The sequence below is a fragment of the Macaca fascicularis genome, chromosome 9 (genome assembly GCF_037993035.2).
Source record: "Macaca fascicularis isolate 582-1 chromosome 9, T2T-MFA8v1.1".
Classification (NCBI taxonomy): Eukaryota; Metazoa; Chordata; class Mammalia; order Primates; family Cercopithecidae; genus Macaca; species Macaca fascicularis.
Genome location: NC_088383.1, coordinates 76294652 through 76317379, shown reverse-complemented (window position 1 = coordinate 76317379; position 22728 = coordinate 76294652). Strand labels below are relative to the sequence as shown.

General features: G+C 51.1%; 2 protein-coding genes across 21 annotated transcripts in view; one reads left to right on the top strand and one right to left on the bottom strand.

Annotated features, from left to right (window-relative positions):
- MACROH2A2 (macroH2A.2 histone) overlaps nucleotides 1-2218 on the top strand; it is a 59207-nt gene extending 56989 nt beyond the window's left edge. The window contains exon 9 of the mRNA XM_045361073.2: nucleotides 1458-2218. Coding sequence (XP_045217008.1) covers nucleotides 1458-1623 — 166 coding nt within the window. The 3' untranslated portion in view covers nucleotides 1624-2218. The remainder of the gene's footprint in view (nucleotides 1-1457) is intronic.
- Nucleotides 369-22460, bottom strand: AIFM2 (AIF family member 2). Of its 20 annotated transcripts, none has more exons than XM_065520975.2 (10): nucleotides 21797-22460; nucleotides 13990-14180; nucleotides 13489-13604; nucleotides 11217-11336; nucleotides 10621-10713; nucleotides 7655-7763; nucleotides 6486-6638; nucleotides 4810-5010; nucleotides 4065-4252; nucleotides 369-1863 (listed from the first exon to the last, which is right to left on the bottom strand). In XM_065520975.2, exons 2-9 carry the CDS (start codon nucleotides 14165-14167, stop codon nucleotides 4101-4103), a joined length of 1122 nt encoding a protein of 373 aa, XP_065377047.1. In that variant the 5' UTR covers nucleotides 14168-14180; nucleotides 21797-22460; the 3' UTR covers nucleotides 369-1863; nucleotides 4065-4100. The 20 variants fall into 20 exon arrangements, with proteins under 20 accessions (XP_065377047.1, XP_065377044.1, XP_065377045.1 ...); XM_065520972.1 differs by having other exon boundaries at nucleotides 13990-14183; nucleotides 22343-22460; XM_065520973.1 differs by having other exon boundaries at nucleotides 22343-22460.
- Between the last annotated feature and the right edge of the window lie 268 nt (nucleotides 22461-22728).

Here is a 22728-nt window from a genome sequence, read left to right as displayed (position 1 = left end):
GCAAGCAGCATCGAGTCTCAGCAGTCCAGGCCCAGAGATGCTGTGAGATGCATTCTCTCATCGGTGAGACCATGCAGTGCTGTTCTGTGCTGGAATACATGCGAATGGGAAGAATCACTATTAACAGGCCCCTCCTGGACCTGCTCCAGGGGTTTCTGTCGCTGACCCCTAATGACCACTCTGGCTGTGCCCCTGGAACCTGGTGCTGTGGCCCAGTCTGGTGGATGGCACTATCAGTAGCTCCCTGGAACCTGGGGCCTTTAACAAACTTTCATCAACCCTGCCATGCCCAGAGTCACAATGCTGAAATTACATGGACCTGTGCCTATGAAATAATACGTGCATAAAAAAGGACTTATGAAGACAGGTTTGGAGCATATATTTTTGCCCTTTACTAAGCAATCGGGTTAGCATACAAACCAGTTTGGAGGGAGCTAATAAAACTTCTGTTTGCTTTTTTGAAGACCAGGTATTTTTAATGCTGAATGGCTAGCATTTTTAAAGCCAAGCTTGACTTGGTCAGATGACATAGACTCAGATACAGGGAGCCGGCATGGTGGCTCACGCCTGTAAATCCAAAAGCTTTGGGAGGCTGAGGCAGGAGCATCACTTGAGGCCAGGAGTTCGAGACCAGCCTGGGTAACATAACAAGACCCGTCTCTACAAAAAATTAAAAACAAACAAAAACAATTTTTTATAGGCACATGCCTATAGTCCCAGCTACTTAGGAGGCTGAGGCAGGAGGCAGATTGCTTGCGCTCAGAGGTTCGAAGCTGCAGTGAGCTATGATCACACCACTGCACTCTAGCCTGAGCAATGGAGTAAGACTTTGACTCTGGAACAAAAACTAATTTTAAAAAATTATAATAAAAAATAAAACACAGGGCACTCTTCACTTGGCCAACCCTATGACCTTGACTAAAATCACTATGCTTGGCCGGGCACTGTGGCTCACACCTGTAATCCCAGCACTTTGGGAGGCCAAGGCAGGCCTCCTACATTCCTGAATTCCCAAACTCAGGAATTCAAGGTCAGGAATTCAAGGCCAGCCTGGCCAACATGGTGAAACCCCATCTCTGCTGAAAATACAAAAATTAGCCAGGCATGGTGGTGCGCACTACTCAGCTGCTCGGGAGGCTGAGGCAGGAGAATCACTTGAACCCAGGAGGTGGAGGTTGCACTCCAGCCTGGGTGACAGAGAGACTCCATCTCAAAATTAATTAATTAAATTAAATTAAATCATTGTGCCTCTCCGAGTCAGTGTGACACCTATAAAGTGGGGGCAACATGCCCCACCTGCCACCCCCAGGCTGTCCCTTTGGCTAGGGTCAAAGGAGATCATGCACGGACTAGCCCTGTGCACAGCGAGGCCCCACCCAGTAAAAACAAAGGTACTTCATGCTCCCATGGCTCTCAGGGACCAAAATGACACCAGCTCTTCTTTTGCTTTGGCACAGAAACTGCTTTCCCAAACAGACCGCGGCCCAGGTGACCCTCAAAGCCATCTCAGCCCACTTTGATGACTCGAGCGCATCCTCGCTGAAGAACGTGTATTTCCTGCTCTTCGACAGCGAGAGCATCGGCATCTACGTGCAGGAGATGGCCAAGCTCGACACCAAGTAGCCGCTGCACTTTCCAGCAGGGATCAGAGGACCACCCGAGTCCCAAGAGTGGGTTTTGCTTTTTAAAAGGAGAGAGGAGGGGTGACGGCGGGGGAGTAGAGGGCGGCCGGGCAGGTCCTGCCGGCGCAGGGAGCCCTCTGCCCTTCACACTGTCCTCCAAAAGAGCCTCCATCTGTAAGGAAGCAGGTCTCCGCGCAGGGTTTCTTTCCATGTGTTTTCCTCCTGTTGTTTTAGAACTTTTCTAAAAAAACAGACCTCGTTTTAGATTTATAGCATCGACTTTTACACACACTCATACAAGAAAAAATCCTTTCAAAATTCTTAAATCTTCTGTTCCTCCTTTTTCTAAGGGAAGAGGGCAAAAAGCGACCTGGGCTCTGTTGGTATGCGTGTTCCGTGGCGGAGAGGAGAAAATGGGAGACATCTCACTGGTGCTTTTCTCTTTTATTTTAGTGCCCCCCGCCCCCACCCCTGTAATACCTGTAACTACTCCTAAAAAGGTTTTGCTTCAGGCTTTTTTTTTTGGTTTCATTTTGTTTTTTAAAGAAAAAGAAAATGAAAGGAAAAAAATAAAAGATCCAGTGTCTTTCTTACAACATATTCTTTTATTGCAACATTTTCCTCAGTTTGGAAAACGGTGTCCCCACACGTAGGTCCTTCTAGAATATTGTAAGTCAACAGAACAAGGCCTGTCACTCACACACTGGGATTCCCACCTCACTGGGCCTCAGGTCAGATAGCACCAGGGCCTGTGTTTCTCGGGCCGAAGGTCCTGCCTCCAGAAAGGTGGGCTTCCCTTCGTGGTCCATGAAGACAGATCCTTGGATGAAGCCACCAGGGGAACAGCCATCCTCCAAGAGAGGCACACGACTCACTGAGGCCTGGGCAACAGCCCCAACGGGATGGCCTGAGAACCCCAGAGAGGCTGGTGTCCCAAGGACTCTGCCCAAGTACCCAGGGGCCACCATCAAAAGGGTGCAGGGAGGGGCAGGGTGGGGAGGTGGGGCCTGAATTTCTTCAGATGAACTCATCAACCACTTCTGCTATGCAGCTTGAACCCAGGCGGTACAAGAGGGGCTCCTCCGGATTGGAAGATCTCTCTCAAATAGAGGAGTCATTTATACACCATAACATAGTCGGTGGCAGACATTAGTGCCCAGCTGGCCTCGGGACAAGTGACCCTGGGGTTGGCCAGGAAACCAGAAGCACAAAACCACAAAGTCCCTCGGGGGGCCGTCTCCCCATCCCCAGCATCAGCTGGAGTTTTGTCACTTACAAATCTGCCCGTGAGTGACCTAGAAATATGCTGGGGGTCACCCGCAGAAACCCCCTCTGCTCGCTAATGGGTAAGCAGATGGCACCCCGCAGAGAGTCACATTATCTGCCCTTCCTTAAATACCTCCAGTGGCTGGCAGGCCAGGCTACAGTCTCAACCCCTGCTAGCCATGTAAAAATGCACTCTGTCAGGGTGGGGTAACCAGAAGGGAAATTTTATCTAGCTCTTCTTAAATGTAGCCTACGGTATGGAGTTACGATCTAAAACTGGAAATGTGCTGGCCCCAGTGGCTCATGCCTGGAATCCCAGCACTTCGGGAGGTCAAGATGAATGGATCATCTGAGGTCAGGTGTTCGAGACCAGCCTGGCCAACAAGGTGAAACCCTGTCTCTACTTAAAAAAAAAAAAAAAAAATTAGCCGGGCATGTTGGCACGCGCCTGTAGTCCCAGCTACTCGGGAGGCTAAGGCAAGAGAATCACGTGAACCCGGGAGATGTAGGTTGCAGCGAGCTGAGATCATGCCACTGCACTCCAGCCTGGATGACAGGGCGAGACTCTGTCTCAAAAATAAATAAAGTGGAAATGTAGGAAGGCCATGAGGCTTAAGGAGTACAGGGATTATGCACCAGTTAGGGGATTGAAAACAGGGCTCCTGTGAAGTCCCTGGTTGTTGCAGAATGTATGGGCTCCCCAACCATGAGAAGGCAGAAATTTGGGGTGCAGGGCGTCTCTCCACCTCAGGTCCCTTCTTTGTTCTCAATGTGCAGCTCTCCTTCCTGCGCTCACAGACAGACACTAGCCACCAGAGCCCAGCTCTCTGCCCTCCTCTGAGAGCTCTAAATGACACAGGTCATGACCACAAACACATGCACAGGCATGCACATCCCAGAGGAGCCAGGTGCAGAGGGAGGGCTGGCCGTGGCCTCCCCAGCACCACACAGCCAGCACGCATGAGCCGCTCAGCCAGCACCGCGGCAAGCACACCTTCGAAACCCAAAAAGAATCCTCTAAGGGGGTATTTGTTTAATGCCTCTCTCTCTCCCACTTTTGTTTTATGCAAGTTGCATTTCTGGCCACCACATCATTGGCATCTTATTCCAGAAGAACAGCATTCGTTCTAGCACTTGCCAGGTGGGTGCCATGCGCCAAGCAGTCCGTACGCCCACCTGCTGCGGTAGCTCATCTCCCGCCCGGCCTTTCCATCAGGGTGGAGACTGCTTCATGGTTTTCCAGCTTGTAGAGACAAACAGGTCCCGGCTCTTGGTCAGCCGAACCATGAGCCGGCCCACATAAAAGCCACTGATTTGGCCCACGCCGTCATTTCTCCCCATGGACAGGAGGAACGTCAGTGCACCTGCAAGCAGAGACACAGAAACAACCAGAACCTCACTGAACCTCCTGGGGCTGCAACTCCCAGAGTGCTGATCCTTCCCAAGGCCTTTGGACTCAGGGCCAGAAAATGTGAAATCCCTTTAGGAAGGTGAGTGAGGCCCTGATTTTTTTTTTTTTTTTTTTGACAGGGTTTCGCTTTTGTTGCCCAGGCCAGAGTGCAATGGTGCAATCTTTGCTCACCACAACCTCCCCCTCCCTTGTTCTAGCTATTCTCCTGCCTCAGCCTCCCGAGTAGCTGGGATTACAGGCGTGCACCACCACGCCTGGCTAATTTTGTATTTTTAGTAGAGATAGGTGACTGACCTCAGGTGATCTGTCCGCCTCGGCCTCCCAAAGTGCTGGGTTTACAGGTGTAAACCCGCTGCGCCCGGCCTATTTTTAAAGAGCTCTAGGGGGATGTTTCCATCACCAGCTTGGAGAGTTTGTTCTAGTGGCCAGGTATCTGATAGCCGAAAAAAGCTTCCCCACGTTTAACCCCAAACTCTCTTAAAACTGCAAAGCGCACGGGGCCTCTCTTACCTGGCTTGTAGGCCTGGAGAGGCCGCTGCTTCACGGAGTTGACGATGTTGGCCACGGCGATGTTGGCGTGAAGGCCAGCAAGATAGGCCATCTTGGGCGTCCTCACGTCGGCACAGTCACCAATGGCGTAGACGTTGCTGTGGCCCTCCACCTGGAGGTGCTCATTCACTCTCAGAGCACCACTGCTGGCCAGTCTGCTCTCTGCCAGAAGAAATGACACCGAAACCAAGACACTGAGCTGCTGTGTTAAGTGGCCACCACGAGGAGGTGAGGGCGAGCTCTAGACGCTGGTCAGACCACCCTCTGACCAGCCCCTGGAGGTGCCTGCTCTAGAGGCCACCCTCCCACCTAACTTACTCCCCCCTGAAGTCTCCACCTCACAACTCTTCCTGCAGAGGCAAGGTTGCTGATGCCAGGGTGGAAATGGGTCAAAATACCAACAGGCCTCCTTTTAGAAATGTACATAACTCTCTACAAGTTACAGTGATTAGCTGAGTCTTGAATTTACTTTTGAACGTGAGATTTTAAAAATAAATGCAGGCCAGGCGTGGTAGCTCACGCCTGTAATCCCAACTCTTTGGGAGGCTGGGGCGAGCAGATCACTTGAGGCCAGGAGCTCAAGACCAGTCTGGCCAACATGGTGAAACCCATCTCTACCAAAAATAGAAAAATTAGCCGGGCTTAGTGGCATACAGCTGTAATCCCAGATACTGGGGAGGCTGAGGCACGAGAGTCGCTAGAACCCAGGAGGTGGGGGTTGCAGTGAGCCAAGATCACGCCACTGCACTCCAGCCTGGATGACAGAGCAAGAGTCTGTCTCAAAAAAATAAAAATAAAAAACAAAACTGGAACATTAAAAATAAATGCAGAGCTTTAATATATGACAAACTGCTTTTTTAAAGGGACTTTTAAAAACTTGTATTTGAAAATACAACATTAGGACAATTAGGTATTAAATTCTGGGATCTCTGTCCCTTATAAGCCCTCAATCTCACCGCTACACACAGCCTGGACTGGCTTCCTTTTCCTGGGATTGGATCATTACTTCCTGCTGGACAAAAGGCAGGAGCTCCTTGTCAGGAAAGGGCATTCGGGAGTAAATGACAGGGACTTGAGGACACAAAGCAACCAGCAGGCCTGGCCACTGAGTTTCCTGCTCAAAAATGAAGGCTTGAACACACATCAGTCCACCTCTGCCACCTCCAGCCAGCTAAATACCCAAATACCGAGCTTTAAGAAACCAGGCCATGTTACCAACCCCACTCCCCAGTCAATCCAAGCTCAAGAGTCCAAATGTTTGGATCTGGGTTTGGGGGCAGCAGCACACCTCAGGAGAGAGGAATGCCTGACCCTGAATTTCTTCTGTCACCAGGTAAGGAAGAAAGAAAGAAAACAACCTTTCTCATCTCTTTGACGCCTGTTCCCATCTCTTACCACTAGGGGGCGGCCCTAATTTCAGAAGATTCTGGTCACCTTGGCCACCTGGAACCCAACCATCGTCACAGCTGAGGAGAGCTCAGCAAGGGTGGACCCTCACTGAATTTAAAGTCTGAGCTGTTGGGAAGAAAGGGGGAAGGCAGCAAGGTGTGGACTCCTGGGGGCAAGCACTGCAGGGCATTCAGAGAGTGCTGAAGAGCAAGGAGGCACGGGGGAAGCCTGGCCGGGCACCTGCTCACCAAACGCGTTGCGGTAGGCGGAGTTGTTGATCTTGATGCCGGTGCAGAGAATCACCAGGTTGGTGGCCACCTCTGTGCCTTTGTCCGTCTGCACTTTGATGTACTCTCGATACTCATTGAGAGGCAGCTCCTCCAGATTGCTCACCCGCTCACCTAGAAGGGGGTTCATGACCAGGAGGCTGGTGAAAGGGGGGACCCCAGCAAGCCTGGGCCCCAAGCCAAGGCTGATCCTGGGGAGGGCCTGGACCTCTGGGGCCCAACTGGGCAATGGCTGTACCCCGTCTTCCCACCATGCCCCTCCCTCAGTCCACTCTATGGCCCACAAAGCTGATCTGGACATCTGGCCCCAAGGGGTCCAGCTGGAGAAAAGTTCCAAGAAGCCCCTGGAGGACTTCCTGAAGGGAAGCGAGGCTGTTTCCCAAGAAGTTCTCAGAAAAGCGGAAGACCACAGACACGCCTCTCTAAATGCCAGCCACGCCATCCTAACTAGGCAGGACAAGCGCTCCAAGTGCACCACGACAAAGGGGAAAGCCAGAGAAAGAGAAGCCAGCTCACTACACTCACTGCCTAAAGTGACAGTGACCAAAAGGAGGCTGAGGCAGCCACGCGGGCCCTTCACAGGGCAGATGCCTCACCCTCCCAAAAAAAGAAGAGGCTGGAGCCTCGTGCAGTGAAGTGTAGGGGCCACAGCACTGGAAGAGAACCCCTCTGTCCAGCATATGCTGGGTGGGTCTTGTGCCCTGCTCTACAAGAAGGCCACACTCCTCACAACTCTCAAAACACAAACCGATAAACCTATTCCCTCGACCACAGAGACATCATATTCAGGGCAAATCCTTCAGATGCACTTAAGAAAAATTCAGCAGACAGGCATCCCACCATCTGCACTGCATCCAAAGCAATAACCAGGACATGGAAATCCCGTAAGTACCAGGCCCTCTTCCCTGCCCAGGGACGGGCACAACTTCCAGCTGGACAAGGCTCAGATGGGCTTTGATGCTCACGACAGCTTCTGAGCGCTTCATGCTCCACCCCAGGACAAGTGGAAAAGAGAGAGCCTGGGGTGGACTATAGCCGCCCTCCTGTTGGAGGCAGTGACCAAGCCTCCAAGCCACATCTCACCAGGCCGGGGCGGGGCGGGGCAGGGAGGGAGGTGAGGGTGCACGTACTCAGCAGCAGCTGCACGCCCTTCCGGAGGAGGATCTCCTTCACTTCCTGCCGGACGGAGGGCAGGAGCTCCTTGTCAGCCAGGGCCACTTGGGAGTGAATGAGAGTGACCTGCGGACAAAACGACCACAGGGCCTGAGAAGGAGCCCCCGAGTCTTCAAACACAAACATTGCACGAATGTCCACCTCCACTCGTACCTCCAGGTTACAGATGAGGAAACTGAAGCCCCAGAGAAGTAATCTGTCCAGTGCCAGAACCAGTTAGTGGTGAGCTGGGCTTAAGCCCACATGTTCTAGACTAGGACTCTTTCAGTACCCACCCAGGCCAGAGGACTACCAATATGGCAACACATCACAACTTACACCTCACCTAGGGCCACCTGGAAAATTATCTTCAAGCATCCTTGGGCACTTATAATTATACAAGCCATGGACATTCCAATAGTCAATCAGGCTGATGTCAACATTAAAGCTGGTTTAAAATTAGCGCTTCCAGGCACGTCTACTTGCTGTCTGGGACAACACAGGGAGGTGTCCCGGGCACCTCATGTTGTAATCATGTTCAAAGCCTGGGCTTTGACATCAAATTGCCTGGGTTGAAATCCCATCTCTGATACTCGTTTGGACACCTCCCAAAGGCTCCCTAACATGGGCACAAACAGCCCCACTCATAGGAATTGTGTAATGATGAGCAAAAATACATATATAAAGCATGTAACTCAGAACATATTAAGTCCTTAATAAAGGGTGACTGCTACTACCCTTATTGTCTACTAACCCTAAACATGTGGATATTTTACTGAGTTACTTGAACTTTTTTACTACTTCAGACTGGTCTGACCCCTGTGAAATAAGAAGAAATGACGGCCGGGCGCCGTGGCTCACGCCTGTAATCCCAGCACTTTGGGAGGCTGAGGTGGGCAGATCATGAGGTCAGGAGATAGAGACCATCCTGGCTAACATGGTGAAACCCCATCTCTACTTAAAAAAAAAAAAAGAAAAATTAGCCAGGCGTGGTGGTGGGCACCTGTAGTCCTAGCTACTGGGGAGGCTGAGGCAGGAGAATGGCATGAACCCAGGAGGCAGAGCTTGCAGTGAGCCAAGATCGCGCCAGTGCACTCCAGTCTGGTTGACAGAGCTAGACTCCGTCTCAAAATAAAAAGAAACAAAGAAGAAAGGTATGTATTGGTCTCTGCCCCCAGTTCCTGATGCAGAGCTCTTAAAACCCTTGTAAACTGGGGTACTAAGAGAGAATCATTTGTTCTAATATTTGGTCCTCGATGCCAGTTCTTGATACAGAGCTCCTGAGATCTTTGTAATGTCCTGAGTGATGGGAGGGTCTGACACAGAGCTCCCAACTCCTTGGATGTTCCTGGGTGATGGGAGCATCTTTTGTTCTAATGCAGCTACTCCTGATGGGCTCCTGGATGATCGCTGGTCACCAGAGACCAAGCCAGCTTAGAAGTCTGGAACTTTCAGCTCCAGGGACGAGAGAGGGGCTGGAGATTGAGGTCATAATCACCCTTGCCTACCTGATGAACCCTCCATAAAAATCCCTAAAGTACAGGGTCCAGAGAGCTTCTAGGTTGGTGAACATGTCCACATGCCAGGAGAGTGGTGTACCCCAACTCCATGGGGACAGAAGCCCCTGTGCTCAGGACCCTTCTAGACTATGCCTTATGTGCCTCTTCATCTAAATGTTCATTTTTATCCTTTAAAACATCCTTCATCATCAATCAGCAACAGCAAGTAAACTGTCTCCCTGGCTTCCTTCAGCTGCTCTAGCAAATTATTTAACCCAAGGAGAGAGTCATGAGAATCTCTGTCTTGTAGCCAAGTGGGACAGAGCGTGGGTAAGTTGGGGACTTGCAACTGATGTCTGAAGTTGGGGCAGGATCGTGGGACTGAGCCCTTGACCTGTGGGGTCTGCGCTAACGCCAGGTAGTGTCAGAATTGAATTGAACTGTAGGACACCCAGCTGTTGTCAGAGAATTGGTCAGTGGGGGAAAAAAACCCACAGATCTCATCCCAGAAGTGTGCAGTGAGTAGAGAGAAAAACAGTTTGGTTTTTCCCTATAGAACCCTCATAAATCAAAATGAATGAATTGTAACTATATCAATCACTCATCATAATTTCCAACAATTTGTCAGAGAACAGCCATATAATTAAAGTATCCTCTATGGATTTTTCTTTTCAAAACCAATCTGCCTTTCCCTGAGGAAAAAAGATCCATTCACAGGCCCCACGTGGCTCTCAGAAGCCCATCTGGCTTCAACTGCCAGCCAGCTCTCGCCTAGAGGACCTGTAATGACGATTATCACTCAGCCCTTGCCAAGCCTGGACAGGGTGCCAGGATTTCCTCTTTCTCACTAGGTTGCCAGGTAGGATCTCTGTCCGTTGAGCATGAGAAAGCAACAGGGCAGGCTGATGTCCCCTCCCTGTTCCCACCCATGGGTAGAAGGCAGTGCTGTACAGTCATTCCCCAGTGTGGGCAGAGCGGGGCTGTGCTGCAGGCTCCCCACCACCATGGGGCTGCTCAGAGCAGGGGCTACCGTATCAGGCAGAGACCAAAGCAACAACTGAAGGTGTCTTTGTCTAAGCTGGTTGTCAGCAAGAGGCAATCAAATATACATTTATATCACAAAGGCCTGAATTCTGAAGGTGACACAGAAGTTCGGCTTTTGCAAGGTATCGCCCCTGGGCTTGATCCTCCAGGTTAGAGCAGAGGGCAGGATCTTTCCTTGAGAGAAGACACACCCTGAGCAGCTCTGTAAGGTCAGGTGCTGCAGGATCCCAGCTCTGCAGGAAAAATCCCCTAGAGAATCGCACCTTGGCAGAAATACACACTCTCAGTTTATGTGAATAGAGCTCCAGACTTCTCTGCCCTGAGCGAATTCCTGATGTTCCTAAGATAATGCAGAGAAAAGCCAACCACTTAGAGTTCCAAGGCAAGGCAGCCCAGCCCACCTCTTTCTCAGGATATTCTGTTTTAATCTCTGCTGCCATCTCCACTCCAGCCGAGCCTCCTCCCACCACCACGATGAACCGTGAGCGCTGGACCTGGAGAAGAGGACACGTGAAACAGGGACATATGAAACACACCTACGCATCCACCCCTGTCTGCTGGTTCAGCCTGTGGTGTGGCTCCCTGGGCCAAAGGAGGGCAGAGAACCCTTTCCACATTTTGGGTCCAAATGTGCTTCCTCCCACCCACCTCGCAGAATTGCTGTGGAAACTGCCTGAGATCGTGGATCTAAGCCTGCTCTACACAACACAGAGCCTTGTGAAAACAGGAGCGGAGGGCACCCATGAAAAGCCCCAGGAGAGGCAAGTAAGAGACATACCAAGGGCAACATGAGCAGGTCTGGGGTGCCCACATCCTGGCTCTAGCAGCAAGTTCAAGGTATCTTCCCAGGAAAGTCTCTTCCTAGTGACTCTCCAACTCTATGGCTACAGCCAGCAGCTCTGAACACCCCCATGGCCTCCCAGCTGCAGGCTTAGGCATCCCCACAGCTGTCCTCCCATCTGCCTGCCCTGCCCCATGCCTTCAGTGCACAGCTCACCTGCCTCACCATGTCCTCATAGGCCTGGATAGCGGCCTGCTGGCTGGAAACCTCATTAAACTTGCCCGGGAAGGGCCCAGTGCTGCCCGTGGCCAGGATAAGATGAGAGAAGGGCAGGGCCTGAGACAGACCAAAACAAAAGATGAGGGTAGGGCAGGGCAGGGCAGGCCTAGGCCTCTGCATCCTACTCCTGGCCTGCCAGCTGGGACAAACCAGGCAGAGGCCTCTCTAGGCACCCGAGGCAGCCCCCATGGGACCGAGTGAAACCACCACACTGGTTAGCCGAAGGGATGGCACTAGAACCTGGGGAAAGACCTAAGGAAGCAGAGTTTACCTCCTGCATGGAGAACTCAGGGGCAACGGGAGCCACCCAGCATGGCAGTGGAAGGGGCAGCCCAGTGGCAGGAGGCAGGGTTGCAGGATCGGACACTGCCCGAGGGAGTTAGCGCAGAACCTCCCGGATGTTTTAGAAGAACCCTCCTCCTGCCTCCGCCAGGAAGAAAAGGAAAGGAAAGAAAGACTGATCAGTGGCAGGATCACACCTGTGAACAGCCACTGCACTGAACAACATAGCAAGACCCCAGCTTAATTTAATTTTTAAATTAAAAATAAATAATAAAATAAAAAATAAATAATTTAATTTTTTTAAATTAAAAATAAAAAAAAATTTTAGGCTGGGTGCGGTGGCTCACGTCTGTAATCCTAGCATTTGGAAGGTCAAGGCAGGCAGATCACCTGAGGTCAGGAGTTTGAGACCAACCTGATCAACATAGCAAAATCCTGTCTCTACTAAAAATACAAAAATTAGCTGGGCATGGTGCCACGCGCCTATAATCCCAACTCCTCAGGCGGCTGGGGCGGGAGGATCGCTTGAGCCCAGGAGGCAGAGACTGCAGTGAGCCAAGACCATGCCATTGCACTCCAGCCTGGGCAACAAGAGCGAAACTCTGTCTCAAAAACAATAAAAAAAATTTTTTTAATTAAAAAAAATTTTAAACAAAGAAAAGGAAATCTTGTTTGGAGCCTAAATATATAAAATTGACAAAAACAGAGCTGCTCCAATGGGAGGGGCTGGAGGGCCTGGACTCCACTCAGCCCCCACTTTCCCCTGAACCTCCGGGATGCCCTCATGGAATCTTTCAGGGTTCTAAAACGCATGGCCAGAGACTGCAGGACTAGGAGACACTCAGTAATCTCTCCAACCAGGAAACTATCTGGCCCCATTAATTCAAGAAGAGCTGGGACACACTAAATCACATACTCATCAAGGAAAGGAATTGTGTTTCCTTTTGTCGATGCCCCCTTAGCTTCAAACACCAAGTGGGGGTGGGCTGGACGTGACACTTATCCTGAGCTGGTGGCAGCTTGTCAATGGAGCTCAAGTCATGGCAGGTGTGTGCCACGCTCCATGATGCACATGTGAGGTGGGGGAACACACAGATGAGTGAAGGGAAATCTCTGCCCCAGTGACATCCCGATCCAGGAGATGTGGGACCATGTGTGTGCCTAACTTTTTGTTCTAGACAGAGCCGAGGGCTGGCCAAGCCTGGAAGTTGTCTGGGACACTGGCTTTTAGAGCACGGGCTCTGGGCTAAAATTGCATGGGTTCAAATCCTGGGTCAGTCTCTTACCAGCTGTGGGATCTTAAGCAAGCCATTTAACCCTTTAGCTTCTCTGTAAAATGAGGTTATACCACCTTCCCCATAGAGGCACAGAAAACATTCATGAGATTTACGTAAAGGCTACAAACAGGGCCTGGCATGCAGGAATTACAAAAGAAATATCTGCCACCATATTCTTGTGGTTGCTGTGGTCAAGCCTCTGTTTATGAGGAATCCACTATCTGCCCAGCACCAGGCAGGGCTTGGGGCTCACACACAGCATTCTCTTTTCTTTTTTTCTTTTTGAGATGGAGTCTCACTGTCACCCAGGCTGGAGTGCAGTGGTGCAATCTCAGCTTACTGCAACTTCCGCCTCTCGAATTCAAGCAATTCTCCTGCCTCAGCCTCCTGAGTAGCTGAGATTACATGCGCCCACCACCATGCCCAGCTAATTTTTGTATTTTCAGTAGAGACAGGGTTTTGCCATGTTGGTCAGGCTGGTCTCAAACTCCTGACCTCAGGTGATCCACCCGCCTTGGTCTCCCAAAGGGCTGAGATGACAGGTATGAGCCACTGCCCCCAGCCTAGCTCTCTCTTAACCCTGGAGGATCCCGCCCAGGCCCTGCAGTGGGCCCTTGAGCCTGCTGGCAGCCGGGCTGGCCCTTACTCACCTCACCGCCCTGCAGCAGCACCGTCTGGTTCTTCAGGTCTATCCCCACCACCAGCCCCTGCCGGAAGTTGTCCTTGAAAGTCACCGAGTAAGAAATGAATGTCTTTTTGGCGAACCCTGGGGAAGGGACACAGAAGAGGTCATAGGGCAGAGCTAGGCTGCCCACGGGAAGCCAGAGTGACTCAGAACCTTTCACAAGCTGCACACCAACAGGGGGGCCCTTGACCAAAGGGTCAGGCCATACGTATGCCTGGGGTACCCCTATCTCCTAAAACGCCAGTCTGGGCCTCAGACCCTCAGAAAAGCTCAAGCTTTTACTTCTAGAGTCTCATTATGGTGGCTACTTAAGACCAAAGACCTTGAGTTTCTCCAGAACTTGTCTGATAGTGGAATGCAGGCACTTTGCCCTAAATGGAGAAAACCACCCCCAGCCCTAAAATCAAGCCCCAGAGTGGAGACAAGACCACCCTCACAGAGACAACCCCAGATGGGAGCACGTTACCTGTCTCCACGGAGGCTCGGAGGGCGGCCACATTGTGGTGGAAGGAGTCCTTCATGTCCACCAGCATGAAGGGGATGTTCAGGGCCTGCAGCTGGCTGGCCGCCGCGATCCCGCCAAAGCCCCCACCCACAATCACCACGTGCAGGGCTCCCGATTCCACCGACACCTGGGACCCCATCTCGAACCAGGCACTGCTGGGAAGGAAAAGGAGAGCCCATCAGTGTCAGGGTGGCTGGGAGGGCTGGCAGGGCCCACAGTGAGAGAGGCCTCAATCATGAATTGACCTTTTTAGATGAGGTAAATCTTTGATTAATGAAACTCCAACTTTATAAAATTTGAATTAAATTCAGAAGGAACAAGGGAGTATCCCACTTCCCCCAAATACCGAGTTCCCTTCTCCAGAGGCATCCACTGTTATGTAGCAAGTTTGGATGACTCCTTCCAGAGATAGCTTATGCACCTATAATCACAATTATTTTTTGCACCCATTAAATAAAGTGTTCTGCACGTTTGTTTTTCACTTGATATAGTTCATCGAAGACTTTTGGGAGAGATTGCAGTGGGGCAGGAGGAAAAAAAAGACTTTTGAAGAGGGGAATAATGTTCACTCAACAACATATATGAATTGAACTCCTGCTTTTTGACACGCTCTGTGTTGTGTATCCTGTGGTCAAACAGGCAGATATGGTCCCTGCCCTTATGAGGGCAGACCTTACAAAGTCAAATAACCAGGTGGGCAGTGTCAATGATGTGGGAAGCTGGGAAGAGGTGCAATAACAAGAAACAGTGGGCACACCTGTGGGGAACTGGCAAGCATAGGCCACATCTAAAGGAACAACAAAAAACATTCTTTAAGCACTGCATCAAACAAACACTGCAACCAGATTTGGCCCAGCTCACAGGTCACCAACTTAAGGTCCAGGTTTAAGGACTGTGATCATGGAGTAGGAAGGAGGGGCCACAGCTGTGTGCTACGATGCCTGGCTAATTTTTTAATTACTTGTAGAGATGGGGCTGGGTATAGCAGCTCATGCCTGTAATCCCAGCACTTTGGGAGGTTGAGGCAGGAGGGTCTTTTGAGCCCAGGAGTTCCAGACTAGCCTGGGTAACATAGACAGACTCTGTCTCTACAAAAAAAAAAAAAAAAACGCCAGGCGTGGTGATGTGCACCTGTAGTCCCAGCTAACTGGGAGGCTGAAGTGGGAGGGTCACTTGAGCTGGGGAGGTCAAGGCTACAGTGAGCCATAACTGTGCCACTGTACTCCAGCCCGGGTCACAGAGTGAGACCCTATCTCAAAAAAATAAAACAATAAAAATAATAAATATTGGTAGAGATGGGGTCTCCCTTTGTTGCCCAGGCTGGTCTCAAACTCCTGGGCTCAAGTGTTCCTCCCACCTCAACCTCCCAAAGTGCTGGGATTACAGGCATGAGCCACCACACCTAATCCCCATTTCTTTTTATGACCTCAAGATGGTATATAAGCTTCTGTACTTCTTTTGGGGGTTGGGTCTTCCTTCTGAAGGCTCCTGTGTATACACATTGAATAAATTTGTATGCCTTCTATCCAACTCAACAGCCTTGGCCCCTACAGCAGCAAAGTTGCCTGGGCTCCCCAAGCCAGCCTGGAAGGCTGGTAAACAGGGTCACCTGGTGCATCCCAGAGTCTGCCCCAGACAGAGGAGGGCTCAGGGACTGGCCTGGGGCTGCACCAGAGGCCTTGTCTCCAGCCCAGCAGAACCCCAAAGAAGGATGCTTGCAGTGTGGGCCTCAGGCAGGCAGAGGGCTGCTGGTGTGGGAGGAGCCGCGCAGCCCACTGAGGGGCACTCTTGACTGCAGCTGAGACCCTGAGAGGTCACAGGCAATCAACCGTCCTCCTGGCTGTGCTGAGCCCTAAAGAGAGGCAGAAATAAGCCAGGCTGCTGGGGGGAGATGCTGAGAAAAAGAAACCAAGCTCACACTATACAGAAAGCAGCCAGAGAGGCTCAACAGCTGCTGTGGGCTTCAGGAAGGGGGACTGGAGGGGGTGTCAGCGAAGGAGGATATAGACTCTGAGGTCATCCTTGAAGGATAGACATCAAGCCACTGAACGGCCTCATAAGGAAGTGTGTTCCAGCTCATCTGGGACCCTCAGGCTGCTGGAAGGCTACTGCACTGCCCTGACCGTCTGTGCGGGCCTGGGGCACAACCCCTTCCCTCTCTGGGCCTCAATTTACCCCCTATAATGGGAAGGGACTATAAGTCCCAACCAGTTATAATATTCCGAGATGTCCTCGTACACACTGGTTTCCAAGACATGGTGGTGGTTCCCCAAGACGGTCCCCAAATCATCCCACACTTACGGGGCAGCTTTTGGTTAGAACTCCGGGCACTGTTCCCACTGGTGTTCAAATGTCCACTGCCTAACTTCTCCCCTGGGGGAGGACGGTATAGCGGAGGGAGGGCACTGACACAACGGATTGGAGGGGATTTAAAGTTGTTTCTCAAGGGTCAAATGGTCCCCAAAGCATGGAGGCTTGAACATACCCATTTTACAGATGAATAAGCTGAGCCCTGGCAGTGATTAGGACCCAAGACAAGCCCCCCAGCAGGCAGGGCCACCCTGGCTTCTCTAAGCCCTCAGAAGGGTTGTCTAGAGCTAATCCCAAGCATACCTCAGGCCTCTGCCAACTGGGCCAGAAGGGAATGTCTCCCAGGGACCAGGACCCAGGAGGGCCCACAGGCTCAGCCAGAGGTAACAGTGAACACCAGGAGCTGCGCAGGGCCTGAGAATGTAGGCAGTGATGAGGCAGGCCGTGGGTGGCGTGTGTTTCACCAGCCCCTGGCAGCGTGGAACCCTCTGTGCCGGGTCCTACCCTCGGGGCTGTCAGCCAGGGATGAGGTCAAGAAAACACCCAGAAAGTCCCACTTCCAAGTTAGCTGGGCATGGCCCCTAAGAGGGGCTATGCAGCTTGCCAGGTATAGGGATAGGGGAGTCTACTGTGTGTCAGGTCACACTGGACCACCCAGGGACACTCAAAAAGGACAGCCTAGAGCCCTGAAAAAGATCGAGATCAGGAGGCCTTCCTAGCAGAGGAAACAACTTGGGCCAGAGGCCCAGTGGCAGGAAGGGAGGAGGGCTGTAGAGTTCACAGTACCTGCGGCAGAAGGTGGGGAGGCTCCGAGGACAGGTGACAGGGGCTGGCACAGACAGACAGCCTGCCATGCCAGGGCAGCTTTCACAACCAGGTGGACAGACAAGCCCGCCCCAGGCCCTTCATGGGGTCTTTTCCCCAGGAGGAAAGTCTAGACCCCAGAGTGGACCTCAGGGGCAATGAATTGATCAAAGGAGCCGAGCCCTTGACCCCCTAGGATCATCAACCTGCTTCCCCAAAAGGGGAAACTCTTGCCTCACCCAAGGAAGGCAAATTGCTTTTCCGGGGTTCCCTGTGAAGGGTCTGGGGCCTGAGGGGACACCCAGGCCAGAGCACGGCCAGGGAGGGGAGGCACTTTTCCTCTTCATGCTGCCTGAGGTCTCTCCTGCAATCTGCTCTCTTCTCTCTCCTCTACTGACCCCTGCCACCCTTACTTGTGGAATAGGGAGGCCAGTGACTCTCCAGCAGATTTGACCCTGCCTCTTTGGCAGTCCCTTGCCCAATACTCTTGGACACACTGACTCTCCTTGGCTCTGCCAGTGTCGGTTCTTGCCTGGCCCCAGAGGACAGTGAACTCCCCTCTGCCTGACGATGATCTACTTGGCCAGACACCTAAAGCAAGGGCTTATGCCACAGAGCTGTATTTCCAGCCACACACCCTGTAGGTGATGAAAATGCACGTATGGAATTAGTGGATGTCCAGTTACATGTTCTAACATAGCAGTAGTGCTGTGCAAACCTCCACCTGTGTGACACTCCATCAATCAATGGAAACTGCCACCAATGAGAGACTACAGGATAATATAAACCCATACAATGCAGTACTGTGTAGCCAGTCATTTTTAAAGGGTAAGTGATGTTTTGTTTTGTTTTGTTTTGTTTTTGAGATGGAGTCTCACTCTATCGCCCAGGCTGGAGTGCAGTGGATTTCGGCTCACTGACTGCAACGTCTGCCTCCTGAGTTCAAGCAGCTCTCCTGCCTCAGCCTCCCAAGTAGCTGGAATTACAGGCATGTGCTACCATACCCAGCCAATTGTTTTTTGTATTTTCAGTAGAGTCAGGGTTTTGCCATGTGGGCCAGGCTGGTCTCGAACTCCTGACCTCAAGTGATCGGCCTGCCTCGGCCTTCCAAAGTGCTGGGGATTACAGGTGCGAGCCACCGTGCCCAGCCTGTGAATGATGTTTTTATACAAAAAGTCTGTCCATGAAAAAGTCAGGCAAGGGCTGGGTGTGGTGGCTCCTGCCTATAATCCTAGCACTTTGGGAGGCAAAGGCAGGAGGACTGCTTGAGCCCAGGAGTTTGAGGATGCAGTAAGTAACTTTACCTTTGCTCCCTCCCACAACACACATACACAAAGACACACATACACAATCTGATTGACACAAAACATAATGTTTTCAAGGTTCATCCGAGTTGTAGCATGTATCAGTGCTTCATGCCACTGCACTCCAGCCTAGAAAACAATGTGAGACCCTGTCTCAAAAAAAAGAGAGAGAAAAAGTCAGGCAATATTTATTTATTTATTTACTTGTTTTTAATTTTCTTAGGGACAGGGTCTTGCTCTATCATCCAGGCCAGAATGCAGTGGCACGATCATAACTCATTATAACCTCGAACTCCTGAGCTGGCTAATTTTTTATTTATTTATTTATTTTTGTAGAGATAAGGGTCTCGCTAGTTGCCTAGGCTGATCTTGAACTCCTGGCCCCTCAAGGGATCCTCCTGCCTTAGCCTCCCAGAGTACTGGAATTACAGGTGTGAGTCACTGTCATTTTGAGTTGTGGAAAAGATTCAATGAGATCATTTATGTAAAGTCTTTTAGCACGGTGCCTGGCACACAGTAGCAATGAATACACAGCAGCCATTTATTCTATATATTTTATAATGCAGATTAGTTTGCCCGGTCCCAAAAAGGCAACAGAAGCGTGTACAACCTAATCCCATTTTTGTCCAACAAGACACATCCACCTCAATATGTATACACATATACATGTAACGATTACAGCAGTTAGCATTTGTTGCACTTTTACCCATATCTTCACATTTAATATGTGAGTTTTTTCTCTTTGTTTTGGAAAAAAGTTCAACAACTTGCCCAAGTTCAATTCTGAACACATCAAACCTGCTCTCTGAACCAAAATGCTAATAGTGGTCATAGATGATGTTTTTATTTTCTTCCTTAAGCTTTTGTATTGTTTGAATTTTTTTCAAACAAGCATATGTCATTTTTGCAGAAATAATAAGTTTTTAATAACAAGACAGACCTCTCACCATCTAATTTTTTTAATCAAAATAGAATTCACATATACAATTTACCACCTAAGATGAAAGCTCACAGTGAGCTATGATTGCACCACTGCACTCCAGCCTAGACGAGACCCCATCTTTAAAAAAAAAAAAAAAAAATGAGATGTAGGCTTGCTCACACCTGTAATCCCAACACTTTGGGAAGCCAAGGCAGGCAGAGTGCTTGAGCTCCGGAGTTCAAGACCAGCCTGGGCAACATGGTGAAACCCCATCTCTACAAAAAATACAAAAAATTAGCCAGGCATGGTGGCACATGCCTGTGGTCCCTGCTACTCAGGAGGCTGAGGTGGGAGGATCGCTTGAGCCTAGGACGTTGAGGTTGCAATGAGCCATGATCATGCCACTGCACTCCAGCCTGGGTGCCAGAGCAAGATTCTGTCTCAAAAAAAAAAAAAAATTTAATTTAAATTTTAAAAAAAGAGACATAAGTTCAATGGGTTTTAGTGTATTCACCAGGTTGTGCAACCATCGCAACTATCTAATTCCAGAACACTTCCATCACCCCCAAAATAAATCCTGTACCCCACCTACCCAAGCCCTGGGTAGCTACTGTTCTTTCTGTCTCTACAGATTTGTCTATTCTAGACAATTCATGTAGATGGAATTATATACTACATGGCTTTTCATTTGTGACATCTTCCACTGATCATAATGTTTCCAAGTTTCATCCGAGTTGTAGCATGTATCAGTGCTTCATTCCTTTTTCTGGCTGAATAACAGTCCATCGTTGGGGTATGATAGACCACATTTTGTTTATTCACTCATCAGCTGACGGGCACTTGGCTTGTTTCCACCTTTTGACTATGTGAATAACACCACTATGAACATTTGTGTACAGGTTTTTGTGTGAACCGGTCTTCAATCCTCTTTAGTATAAATATTTAGGTGTGGAATTGCTGGGTCATGCGGTAACTCAAAGTTTAACTTTTTGAGGAACTGCTAAATCCACCGTCTGATTTTGAACTGAACACAAAAGCCCCGGTGGGAATCACAGACAATCTTAACTACGTCCGTCTACGTTCAGGAAGTTAGCTTAAAAGAAGGCCTAAGAGAACAGAACAAAAACCCTGATTGTCCAGGAACTCCTCAGTAACTTTACCTTTGCTCCCTCCCACAACACACACACACACAGACACACACATACACAATCTGATTTACACAAGCATTTGCTCAGTCAATCCTGTTTTCTCTGCCAAGAGCATCCACCCTGATCTCAAGGGTATTCTTCCACAATAAGCAGCCCATAGGACTACTGAAAAACCAGGAAGTTACATTTATGCCAAAGCTGTTGAGAGGTCGTGCCTCAGAAGACACACAGCGGGAACCGTGTGGGCTCTGATCAAAGCAAGAATGTCATCCCAGAATTGCTCCGCTATTGCTTCACAAAGATTACAAATAAAACACGATGCTTTTTGAGCCGTCATGGCTTATGCAGAGGGTAGGTTTCAACATCAACCTCTGGAGAGCTACGTTCCCAGAGTGGCCGTCCCGGATGAGAAGGCCACTACAGTACAACTCACAGCGCCATGGAGGTTTCCTCCACCTGGGGGACAGAGCAGGATGGAGAGGGTTGGGTGGCCTCCCTCCCTGGGACACTCTATGGCCAGCCCCTCAGGGACTACTTGAAGAACAGAACCCCCAAAAGACCAATTTCTGAAAAGGGACTCAAAGTCTGAAGGGAGGCAGCCTCCTTTTACCCCCAGGAGAGGGCAGCTCTGGGGCAGACAGATTCATCTGGATGTCATATTCACTCCCCCACAGAAAACCTAGGCCAAGCAACTTGTCCATCCTCCTCAGAGCCAGTTACTTCGTGGTCCCCGTGGTCTGCCCATCACCTGTACCTGGATGCTGGCTTCATTTCACCACCAGCCAAAGCCAGGCTGGCCCTGGAGTCCACTGGCCTGCCCAGCCCATCATTTCTGGGGTGGGTAGTCCTGAGTAAGACCCTACCCTGGCTGGGGCTCAGTGCCCTTCTTGGTGACACACTGTGCTCCTTGGAGAACTCCTCTGTAGGTGCTGGGGTGAGGGCATGTGGGATCTGAGATCCCGGGGCTCTCTGGCAGGTGCATGTATGCACACTGGACCCTGATACAGGCTTTTGAACACAGGCGCAGAGTCCGGAAACCTGGAAGTCGCATCCTAAACTATGTCTGACTCTCTGCCCTACACCTGTCCTCCTACAGGATCATCAACTCCCAAGAGACCTTACCCTTCCCCACCCTCACCTTAAATTCCAGGGTCAAAAAGACTCCCGCTGTAGGGAAAGGCAGGGTGTGTTGATCAGGTGGTGTTGGAAGGAGAGCCCCAATATCGCCCACTAATTCAGTTCCAGTCGACTGCACGCGTCCCATCAGTTAGTTTACTCACCTCTGGTCTTTGTCCCTGCAGCACCCAGGGCTTCGGGAAGGGAGAGGCAGACCTCCTAGTGAAACCCCCGAGCCTATGGACACTGGGGTAACTCCAATCCCTTTCCTCTTAGAGACCGAGGTTTCTCCCTTTCTTTTCACACCTGCTTCTGTCCGGACCGGCAGCTTCTACCCAGCGGACCCTCGGACTGTCCTCGCAGGATCCGGGTTACACTCGCCCCGTGTTCCCTCTTCCCCAGTTTGCCCTTCCCGGCCTAAGCCCATCTTCCTTAGGAAACCTTAGCAGGAATTTAGGGGCCAAACGAAGAGGGTGGAGTTTTCTTTGCCCTCGGCCAGGAGCAAATCTCCCTGTTGCATTTTTTGGGGAAGACGGAGAGGGGCGGGCCTGAGCCGAGTATCCCTCTCCTCACAGCGCCACAACTGCGCGGACCTCCCCACGCCTGAAACGGCGTGCGCCAGGCCTCTGATCCGCTCACTCCTCTTCCGGGTCCCTGTCCCGCCCGGGGCGCCCGGGGTCTCGAGAGCCCGCCCGGTGGCGCGATCTCACCTGCCGGCCGCGCCCGCGCGCTCTCGCTCCGGCTCCCGCTCCGGCTTCCGCTCCGGCTTCGTAGTCTTCCCAAGTTACCGACCCGAGGCGCTCCCGGACGGGGCGTGACTCAGCACTCGCGCTGGCCCCCGACCTTGCGGCAACGCCTTGGCTGGGCCCCGGAAACGGTCCTGGAACGCCGGGGCTGGTCTCCGAACGGCCCGCCCGACTGACCTTGACCCCGAGCGAACGGCCTCGAACTTTGAAACAAATGCTCCCATGGCCAGATGTCGCCTCTCCGGCGCCTGCCAGCACCCACGCCCCAGCCCTGCCCGAGCCATTCAGATTTGGCTCAAAGTGTCCTTTCAGCATACTTTAAAGCAAAAAGAAAGAGAGGGAGGGAAGGA